The sequence below is a fragment of the Pomacea canaliculata genome, linkage group LG7 (genome assembly GCF_003073045.1).
Source record: "Pomacea canaliculata isolate SZHN2017 linkage group LG7, ASM307304v1, whole genome shotgun sequence".
NCBI lineage: Eukaryota > Metazoa > Mollusca > Gastropoda > Architaenioglossa > Ampullariidae > Pomacea > Pomacea canaliculata.
In genome coordinates this window covers 2,507,694-2,519,541 of record NC_037596.1, presented here as the reverse complement: position 1 = coordinate 2,519,541, position 11,848 = coordinate 2,507,694, and the positions used below count along the sequence as shown (strand labels likewise).

General features: G+C 38.4%; 1 protein-coding gene across 1 annotated transcript; it reads left to right on the top strand.

Moving 5' to 3' along the window:
• Positions 1 to 1,572: 1,572 nt before the first annotated feature.
• LOC112568425 (2-hydroxyacylsphingosine 1-beta-galactosyltransferase-like) lies at positions 1,573 to 5,694 on the top strand. The gene is made up of 2 exons (XM_025245726.1): positions 1,573 to 1,665; positions 4,646 to 5,694. Exon 2 carries the CDS (start codon positions 4,675 to 4,677, stop codon positions 5,692 to 5,694), a length of 1,020 nt encoding a protein of 339 aa, XP_025101511.1. The 5' UTR covers positions 1,573 to 1,665; positions 4,646 to 4,674.
• Positions 5,695 to 11,848: the final 6,154 nt, after the last annotated feature.

Here is an 11,848-nt window from a genome sequence, read left to right as displayed (position 1 = left end):
TCTTTATTGACTGCTTTAGAAAATAAGGAAAATAATAGCTTAATAAATAATAATAATAAATAATACTTGTTATATTATTGTTTGATGTTGCTGTTATGCCTGGGATCAAGAGCTGATAAGTATTATCAATATAATGCGTTTGTTGTACGTTCACCTCTCGAGTTTTTGATTTCATGATATGTTTGAAACGTGGCAGTTAATTTCCTTTTTGACCGATAAAATGGGAACAGAAGAAAGGTACATAATTTAGAATACCCCACACAACGAGCACTTATTCTGTAGATAAAATGCTGTGTGTGATGAATTCTGACGTTTAATTATCTCCCCTTAATGGGGACAACGATTATGTGCAGACTACACTACATTAGTTTTTTTTTCAATTATATGCTTACATATGTCTTAGAATATGAAGATAATGAAAATGTCATTGTACGATTCTTGTGAGGAATGAATAAGTTAATAAAATCCTCTAAGCTAAAGTAGCAATAGTCATATAATGTAGGAGGTTCCTGGGAATTGCTAGACTTGACTGTACAGGACACAGTTTCTTGCTCTAGGTCTATACAGGGCTTAGCTACAAACTGCCTTCTGCACATTCACCATCTGTCTATCTATAAAATGCGCAGCAAACATCTTCAATCCTTCTACTTCCTTTCAAACTTTGGAGTGGAGCCATTGCAAACCATTCACTGACTCTCTTCTCATGAAGAGCGAGTGTACCAATTAAATATATATACAGTACTGACAAAACAAACAGCAGCAGGAATGCACTTGTAGATATAGAAAAAGTGTGTAGACATACGAACAGGGACATACAGACTTGTACAGAGAAAGAATTGGCCGTAGTAACAACCACCCGAGATGCTTTTACTACAAACAAAAAGCCGCAGACACACAACAACACACAGAATCGAGGCCGCAGTAACAAACAGATGTAGATTCTTTTTATTATAGAGAAACAAACGGCCGTAGACACACACCAGCACAGACAAACAAATGGGTTCAGTCACAACCGGATCCATAAGCACAATAGTACAAACAAACGGTCATAGGCACACATAAGCACAGACACGCAAGTGGCTGTAGTTACAAACGGACACAGACATACATACAGGACCAGCACATCAGTAAACAAAAACAAACGACCAGGAAAAGACACTTGTTGTTAAGACATACGGTGCAGACATACTTACAAGTACAAACAGTCCATCTCTTCAAATCTAAGCATATATGTATAATATTATAACAGACGACAGCACAGCATTATTCTGCACTAAGCCACACGCTCATTAAAGAGCTTGTCTATTGACAATGTACGAAATATATGAAAAACAGAGCAAACGATTATAAAAATAACCAAATAATCACATATATCATAGTTAGGAGAGATCAGATATTGCATGATTTGAGTATGTCTGCAGTTGTACTGAAGTCCCTCAAAGTACACGATTCCCTGTACAAAGCTCAGTGACAGAACATCACATGTAGAGCGGCGCTTGGCACAATTATAGCATGTAATCGCTGCAGTGAAGATCGTGACCTCCTGGGTTCAAGAAGAGGTCAGAACACTTGCACTTCTCCCTGTGCATGCTTCCTACAGTCGTCATGAGGGGCTCACGTGTTCTTTCACTCAATGAAGCCTACAGCTCTGTCGACAGATTGACGGTAGGTGATGCCTTTTCACACTATGTCTCTTTACTTTTAAAAATGCTAATCCTAATAGTTTGAAAAAAAGTCTACTATCACACGAATATGGTCTCATGAAAAAATTCCTAATTAGACAAGTAGGTCGACAGAGCGAGTCAGCCTGAGGGTTGCTTTGCGTACCTGCGTTTGACTCTTGGTTTGTGTGTGTTTTATGTTGTGTTCTGCTGTGTGCGAGGCTGGGGAGGTTATGGTGCCCTGGTTGTTTCAGAAATAAGAGAGTCTGGGTGAGAGATTCAAGATGGATTCTCAGCTCTTATGCTGGCTGTGGCTGATGAGTTGTGGAAATCATATTACGTATCAATATTTAAACATATTATCTTATGTAGCATTTTTATTGTATGGCAGGATTGACACACGACACCACAACATATTTGTAGCGTTTGAGGACTGTGTTTATAGGCGATTGTAAGCAAACGATCATATTGCTATCTGAACAATTTCCTCCGACATGACTGATAACTTCAGTTTTGAACCTTCAAGCTTAGTTTTTCCTTTGATTTGCTTCTCCGTATTTCAACCAAACTGTCATACATGTTGACATGAATATGATTGTAAAGAAAATTTCATGACAACGAGAGTCAATTGGTGTGTGTAGAAAGTCCTGTCAGGAATCCCGCAGTTAGCGGAGTTGATGACATGTCATAGTGCCCTGCAAGTTTTACTAGAGTACAGTTGTCAGCACTCGCGAAAAAGTGAAGGTGACCCAGGACATGGAGGGTAATATAATCCTCATCAGGCGATGTTAATATGTTCACTGTTGCTCCTCAACAACATTTGAAAAGCCGATTGAACTAGTAAAGACAAAGAAAGAAAGTAGTAAAATATTGTGAGGACAGCAAGATCCAAAAACATTTTTAGGTAAGACTCGTACAGTCAGGCTTGGTAATGTTTTATAAAGTATGTCAGTGATCGCGGCTGACTAACAGTACAAAGTGCCTCACAGCTGATTTTTTTCGTCTTTCCTAAATTTTATGATGGCTGACCTTGAATATTGAAAAATGTGATAACTGTACTTGTATTTGGCATGTGCCGATGTGGTAAAGTGAGCTGAGCGATAGCAGACGCCCAAAGGGATTTAAAAAAAAATTTCCTCTCCAGCTTTGCTCTCGATGGTGTCATCAACAAATCGTCGAAGTGACCGGCCTCTGTTTTAAGAGGTATTCTACACGATTTGTTGTATGACGATAAATGTGTTTAAAGCGTGTAACACTTAAATGTCTTTTGTATTAATATCTGTAAACATACATCAATGTTATGTGTCGTTTTTCGTGAACACGCATCAAAGTGAGGTGTCTGGATATTCCCATTTTCTTTAAACAGCTCTTAGTCAGGTACTTAGTTTGAATTTAATTTTTGTGTTAGGAGCCGTCATTTATATTCACTTCCGTAGCACGACGTGTGGGGAAGTAAAGGACACGAAAGGTTTGTGTTTGTAGTTTAGGAAATCTCGAGGTTTATATGTTTATGTGTATGTGTATGTTTTTGATGTATTCTTAAAAGTAGACATGTATGAGTAAGTTTGTTGTCGTTTGTAACTGTGAATAGGAGCAGCCTGCGGGGCCAGGAGACGGGCCGTGAGTGTTTGGGTCTGGCTTAAGCCACGGACTGATATGCCTGGTAGATGCCATGAAGATTTTTCGTGTTACTTTGTTTTGTGAATCTTTCAGTTTATATGTATCCCTGCAGTATATTGCTAAGGGAGACATCGTCTGACCCAGGAGGCAACGTTTGCTCTGATGAGTTGTGAGGTAGCTCGTCCCTAGAGACAGAGACATTCAGTGTACAGCGTCTGTCCCACGTGACTTTTCCCAACGTCAAACCCTGCGGCTTATACAGTGATGCGGCGAGTTTCCAGATTTTTTCAGATTGCGATTAATTTTTTGACGAGCTCCATGTTAGTGTTAATTGTCGACTTTATCACAGTCTGTCACAATGTGTCACAGTGTCACAGACACTCATGGACACTTAGACTCCAGGACATTTACGCGTTCTTTTCTTCACAATACAACTCTGTCTCTTTTGTGGGTCTGTCTACATGTAATGATATTAAATAACTCCCATTTACTCAAGCTTTTTGCGTTTACAACAGTTACAAAAAGTAACACATTTACTCATACATATCTATATCTTTTTAAAAATACATGAACAATTAGCAATTGACCATAATTTACAGCACATTACTCTTCTCGCACTGAACAGTTCAAAAACTCGTCAGAGTTTTGTCAGAATCTATGAGACAATTATTTTCTGTTTTGAAAGGCCCAGTTTTTACCGTCTGACATAAAAGAATGGGTCCGACTGGAGGAGAGAGAGAGAGGTGAGGATAACTGACCAGTCAGATGAAGGGCATTAGTGACACATGACAACTGTAACCGGTAACACGTGTACACCTCACCTCCCTTCAAACCAATGTTTCCCACAATAAGTATGGCATGCGTCTTCTGCGTCCTTATAAAAGATTGTACTAAAGGGGAAAGAGTCCAGAACTGGAAAGGGTGAACATAACACACAAAAACTAATCCAGTGTGTGTTACCTAGAACTATTGACATTATAGTTCTAATTACATATAATATATTCATCGATATTGTACTCTAGCGTATTCCCTGATTCATTTAATCATCTATTCTTCTGTAAATATACAACTTCTACTACAATAATATACGCGTCTATGACTGTATCTCTTTAAACACTCATTAGTACCCATGCAGGTTTATGGTCAGATGGATGTGTCTCAATGAGAAGAGCTGGCAGACATCGGGTATCTATCGAAGTCAGCTAACTTTTGTAGAACTTTTGAAATTTTTTTTCGAAACAACAGTATGAACGCAAAATGCTGATGCAGAGACAACTTTCGCTCATCACTAGCAGGCTGTCACCTGTCCGTCACAGCCCCGTTAAGTTTTGTAATCAGTTTGTGCACTTTCTGTTATGTTACAGAGGACCAAAAGAGCATCGAAAACCTAAAGATGCGACAATTGCTGCTTTGGACAGCTGTATGCTGCCTCGTGTTGCTGCCCCTGTGTGTGGGGGGTAAGAGAGTTGTCTTCATGCCCTCGCCCTTCACCAGCCACACCAACTACCACACGAACGTAGCGCGGACCTTCGCTCGGCAAGGTCACGAGGTGTGGTTGACCATGCCCGACTACATCGTCAACAGGCGGGTGTTTGACACGACTAACTTGACTGTCATCGAGTACCAGACATTGAAAAACTTTGAGGAGATGTTCACGGCCGCTTTCCCCGGCAACTATTTTAAAGGATTGTCTGAGGATTTTAGTGTGCTTATGTCTATTGCCTTACAATTTTGTGATACTCTTCTTACGAACGTTTCTTTCTTCCATAAGGTTAAAGAACTGCGTCCAGATCTTTTCGTTTTCGACAATTCTCGGTTCATACACATGATGACGATAATATCATATAGACTTGGGGTGCCTTTTGCCTTTCTTGGAACATTTTACGACCCGAGCTACCAGCGAATCCCATTTCAACCTTGCAACATACCAGGGCCAATTTTTATTCACAACCATCATATGAGTTTTCTTCAGCGAGTTTTAACAACTGTTCTTCATGTTTTTTACTCTGTGGTGGACGGATTTTCCTACAAAGACGCAGTCAGTCGCTATGCACCAGAAATGCCTTTCCTTACTATAGACATGCTTGTAGCAAGAGCTGAGATCTGGTTGGTTGAGACGGACCACATCCTAGACTCCCCGAGACCATCGATGCCCAATGTCAAACTAATTGGAGGAACAGTTACAGGTCCTGGTAAACCATTGCCACCGCAGTTTAAATCTTTTATGGATGATGCCAAAGAAGGAGTTGTTATCGTATCGTTTGGTAGTTATGTCCTCAGTCCACCAGAACCAATTACACAAAAAATCATCAGTGTGTTGCAGGATTTACCTTTTAAATCCGTTTTCCGCTCCAACATTTCGTCACCGAACTCAAAGAAGATCCTGACGGTCGTCATGGATACCTCAGAATGACCTGCTGGCTCACCCCAACACTCGCGTGTTTTGTCAGCCATGCGGTAAGAACGGTCAGTACGAGGCTCTGTTCCACGCCGTGCCAGTGGTTTGTACGCCGCTCTTTGCTGACCAGTTCTACAACGCTGAGCGCATGCGCGTAAAGGGCATGGCAGAGACTGTCGACCTCAAACACACCGTCAGTACACACGAGCTGCACTCCACCATTCTCAAAGTGGCCACCAACACGAGCTACAAGCAGGCCATCACCAAAGCCTCGAACTGTTTAAAAAATCGAATTCGGTGTTCCTGTGGAGAAAGCGGTCTACTGGCTTGATCACGTGATGAAATATGGCGGCCGTCACCTTCGCTCGTCAGGACATGAAGTTCCTTTCTTACAATTTTCTTGCTTGGATGTTTATGCTTTTTTGTTAGCGTGTGTGCTGTTGATACTGATGATATCAGTATGTTTGGTCTACGTTGCATTCAACTGCTGTCGCTCGAAATCAAAGGCAAAATCAGAATAAAAGTTAGTGAACACGATTTAAAAAAAATCAAATTACTCAACGACTTGATGGTTTTCTACACTTACACAACTGAATAAACACGGGCAAAAGAGTTTGCTCCAATTTTTTCAGTTAGGCTTAACTGATCAGATGAAAAATTATTTGTTCTCCAATCTATCTATCTATCTATTTCCTCTTGTGCATCAAGTTGTACATAAGCCTCAACCAGAGTCCCGCCACTGATGTCGCTCGGCTGAAACCCGCTCTAGGTGACCCATGTCCAGCCCTTTCCTATCATCTCGTTTTCTTCGGCCGTCTGGAGTCCATCGTAGGGCGACTCTGGAGAGGTCTGCTGTCTGCTGGCGGAGCACATGTCCAATCCATCGCCAACGCCTTTGTTGAACCTGCGTGGTGATGGACTCGGTTTCAGCTCTTCGGTGGAGTTCTTCGTTGGTGATGGTGTTTGGCCAAAAGATGTTAAGTATGCGCCTGAGGCATCTGTTTTGGAAGACGTCAAGCTTGTTACTGATGGTTTTGGTCATCTTCCATGATTCTGATCCGTAAAGGAGGGTGCTGATCACAGTTGACTGGAAGATTCTCAGATTGATCTTCTGACTGATGTTTGTTGCCTTCCATGTGCTCCTGAGTGAGGCGAAGGAGTGGCTGGCTTTCGCCAGTCGGGCTTGAATCTCCACCTCCGCATCCCCGGTGTTTGACATTTTGGACCCAAGATAGGTGAAACTGTCAACTTCCTCAATCTCTTCTCCATTTAGTTTGATGCTGTCTTGGACTCTGGCGTTCACTCAATAATTGTTCTCCAATAGTCACAATAATTCTTTTTGGAATATCGTTTTTTTCTATTATTGTGACTGAAGTACATTTATATTACTCCTTAAATTTTATGTTTTTGTTAGTTTAATTAACCTTTAAACAGCTACAAACACATGCTATTTAGCCAATATTTTGTGTTTGTACTCGAAATATTTTTTTTTCCTTTTTTTAAACCAATAAAAATGAAAACACGTAAATAAAAATATGAAGTATGCTAGTATAGATAATAAAGGGATCTTTGCGAAGATGCTTAAAAAAAGTTTCATGGTTCGTTACATTTACAGAATCAAGTATTTCTTCATTAATTTATGTTTCGAATGTGGTTTGAGTTGGTTATTTTTTTAACTTTTTTATCACACTGGCAAAAAATCCAACCAAATTTCAAACTACCAAAATTGTAAATAATTTAATCTTAGCGAATATCTACGCAGAATTTTTTTCAAACTATGCTTGTTATTTCGCCATTGGTTTGCCATGTATTCATCCATATTTTCAAATAAGTTTTTACTTAACGCTAGCAAACTAACCTTCACCCCAGAAATCCATAAATGTATAGGGGTTGTTTTTTATCGTGACTAAAATGTTTCTTTCTGTGGCTCTTTATAAGGTATATTTTTAGGTATATTCTTCTTTTTCTTTTATGTTTGTCTTAAGCATTATAATCTTTAAAGGGATTAAGCAACATGCTGTTAGCAAATAATTCTAAACATTTTTACATAATGCGCAGATATGTGTTATATTGTTTTTACAAGAGAAAAAAAAAAAAGTACAAGCTCAGAAACTTCCATCAGCACTAGTTTAAGTACATAGTTGTTTATGATCAAGTTTACATTTGATTTATGTAAAGCTCTTTTTAAAAGCTCTTTTTGCAAAGAACCATATGCATTAACAACAACATTATTATTATTATTAATTATTATTATTATTATTATTATTATTATTATTATTTATTATTATTATTATTTCTAATATTTAAATTAAAAAAATAACATATTGTAATTGTAGGTGGAATTTGTATATTATCCTATGACTATTTTCATCATGAGCATGTAGTGTTGAAGAAGAATCTAATGTATAAATAATATTAAAAGTGTTTGTTTTGGTCACACCTTGTTCTTTATTGGTTGCTTTAGAAAATAACGAAAATAACAACTCAGTAAATATTGCATAATAATACGTGTTAAATGGTTGTTTGATGGGGTTGTTATGCCTATGACCAAGAGCTGATAAGAATTATAAATGTAACGTGTTTGTTATACGTTCACCGCTCGAGTTGTTGGACATCACCAGTGCAATTATTGCTAGGAGAGGTGAGGTGGGAAGTGAGTGTGAATGTAGGAGTTGTATGGGGTGTGTGATGTGATTTTTTTGTTTACTTGACTACTTATGAACACTCACAACAAAGAACAGGTTTTCAAGTGTTTTAAACATAAATAATATAGAATAATTTTCTGTTTCATATATTTTAGTAGCTTTTATAGTAGACTGCATACAAGCTCATTTTGTTTTTTTCATCTGATTTTGGACATGCTGCATACAGATCAAAATTGTAACGGCTGGATGCATTATGTTACTCCTTATGATATTGAAAAAATACCAAATATTGTAACAGATGGCTTTATTATATGAATCTTCACGACAATCGATAATCACAAGTAAAGAACACACGAGAAACACATATTGGGTGTGTAGCGAATTGTCGAAAATAACCCTGCGCTTAAAACAGACTACCTTGTCTTTTTTATTCAGATTTGAAAGTATAGTCGTCATCTCCCACAACTAGTACACCTAAACGGAATTTGTGAGCCCTACTATTTTATACAGTTTTTGTAAATTGAAGAGTACACTCAATGTTCCTTTCACATATAGCATCTAGAAAGACTCAAAGTGTTTATAAATCATCTTTAAACACACCAAACATCCACAAACAGTTATACAGAAATACAGCAAACACAAAAAAAAACAGAACGTCTGCATCGAAATGGAGACGGTACTGAGAGCATTCATTGCGAACTAAAGTTCTCAGCCTGGCGTTGAATTATTCAAAATGCATGGCTAAAAGTAGACACAAATGAATTACAGTACCTAAAATTAAGTTTCAAACTAATCACTAAATACATGACAGAAAACAGATGGTTTTCAAACCACACTAATAATAATGATTCAAGAGCAAGTCATCTGATGAAAACGACATCATTCGGCCAGTGAAAAATAGACCATAAAGAATTACTAGTACCTAGATATTTTGATAAAGAAGAAAATCAGGTATTGCTAAAATGTAAGAAAAAGATTAAGCTGTAATTTAACAATGAGGAAAATTAAAAATATTACTAACTGAAAAGATTTAGAGCTGTTATTTGTTGAATGCATAAATACAAAAATAGAAGAAAAACTACAACTGAAGCCTAAAAGTTTCAAAAGTTTAACCTAAACTATAACGATGAAATATAGGCATAATACACATCGCTGTGAGAAGTTCTGAGAAGAAGCTGATGGCCACGTATGGATAGAACGTGGTGCAGCTCTGGCCGCACAGTCCAGGAACAGCTTCTGGGACAGGTTGTGATGTCTTGCTGGTCATTTCTACGCATGAGCAGTTCCTGTATAAAAAAAGGAAGAACAATGTTTTGCTTCGTAGTTCCCGAAAGAAGATAAAATAATTTTACTAATTTACCAATTTAACTCAATAAATTTATTATGCTTTCGTCTACCTGCGTTGTTTAATGCTTTCTATAAAATACGATACGGGGAAACAAACACAAGACTACAAAACACGGGGGGAAAATATCGAAGAGGTAGAGAACGCGAACACATCAGTCACGTGACCTCATAGCAATAATGCTGTTTATGTCCGTTAACGCAAAAAGACAATGGCAGACGTGCAGAGTTCCAGTCGTACTGAAAAAGTCGAAAAATTAAAGGTTGTAAACTACACAGAAAAAAGGCAGATATTATCAGAAGTTTGCAAACTCACATAACTATACAAAGATGAACCAAATTAAATTGCTCTTATCTCCCTTCAACAAGGATTTAATATCGTGCTCCTCTCTCTCATTTACACAAAAAAGTATACATATACACGCAAGTGCGGGAGCAAGTCACACAACACGTTTATGCATCAAACATCTCCTCAGAAGAGAAACATATGCACATATACATACAGAGCCAAATGGCATTAACACTTATAGCCAGACAACAGAACCAAAAAAAAAAAAAAAAAAAAAAAAAAAAAAAAAAAAAAACAACAAACCCACACCCAAAAGAAAATTCGCCAACAAGTTTCTTGGTACCGCTAGAAGTGCTATTGCATACAGAAGAACAGACAAAGACAACCACTGTACAAACACATCATGCATATGAGCACACACGGTATAGAGAGCATAGCGAAATTTGAGCCGTCAGACGATAACATGATTAGTGCACGAAGAGAAAAAGTAAGAACACAACCAGTCCACACAGTAAACCACAACAGCAGCAGGAGCGACGCACTTACAAGCCATATCAACCCACAAGTGTGTTAGAATACACCAGGGTCGAACATGGAGCAAGACTTTGTACAGAAAAGCGACATTTGCCCCGTTGATATACACACCACCCGAGAAGCTTTTACTCCACACAACAAAGCCCACTAACCAAACCAACACATCAAATCGAGCCGCCCGCAGTCAACAAACAGACGACATTCTTACTTCTATTATAACACAAACGAGAAACAGAAGCAGTTAGACACACACCAACTGACAGACAAACAAAAATACGGAGGCTCAGTAACAAACGGATACCCATATATCACAATAGTTAAAAACAAGACGGGTCATAGAGACACACATCAGTTAACCAGTACACGAGAGTGGTTTTTATAGGTATTTTTAATCTGTAGTTAAAACAGAAGCGACACAGAACATACATACAGACCAAGCACATCAGTACATCAAAAACAAACGAAGCCATTTAAGAAACACACCTTGTAAGAAACAGGCAAGTCCTACTCACAAGTACAGTCCATTTTCTCATACTAGACCATATCAAAAAATATTTGGTTATAGACGATACGCATCAGCATACTTCTAGACATCTAAGCCGCACGCTCATTAAAAGAGGTGTCTTATTGACAATGTAGATTATATTGGAAATGACAGAGCAAACGATCTATAAAAAATAACCACAGATAATCACACTTATCATAGGAGAGATCAGATATTGCAATGAATCTGAGACAGAGTATGTCGCAAGTTTGTACTCAAGGTCCGCCTCAAAGTGACAACAATTCCCTGTACCAAAGCTCAGTAACACGGACATCACATGTGAGTGGCGCTTGCAACAAATATAGCATGTAATCTGCTGTGAAGATCGTGAACCCTCCTGGGTTCAAGAACAATTAGAACACAGTTTACCCTGTGCATGCTTCCTAAACAGTCGTCAGAGGGCTCAACGTGAATCTTTCACTCAATGAAGTCTACAAGCTCTTCGAGAGATTGACGGAAGTGAGTCTTTTTTCACAATATGTTTATTTTTAACTTTATAAAAGTCAAACATATAATTAGTTTGAAAAAAGTCTACAATCACACAATATAACTCATAAAAAATATCCTACTTAGACAAGTAGGTCGACAGAGCGAGTCAGCCTATGGATTGCTTTGTGTTCATCAATGTGTTCGACTCTTGTTTGTGTGTGGTTCTTTTATGTTATGTTGTGGTGTTGTACGAGGCCTGGGGAGGTTATGGTGTCCTGGTTGTTCAGAAGTCAAGATGGTCTGGGTGAGAGAATTCGATGATGGATTCTCAACACTTATGTTGGCTGTGGTGGCAGGAGTTGTGGGAAATCATATGTCAGTATT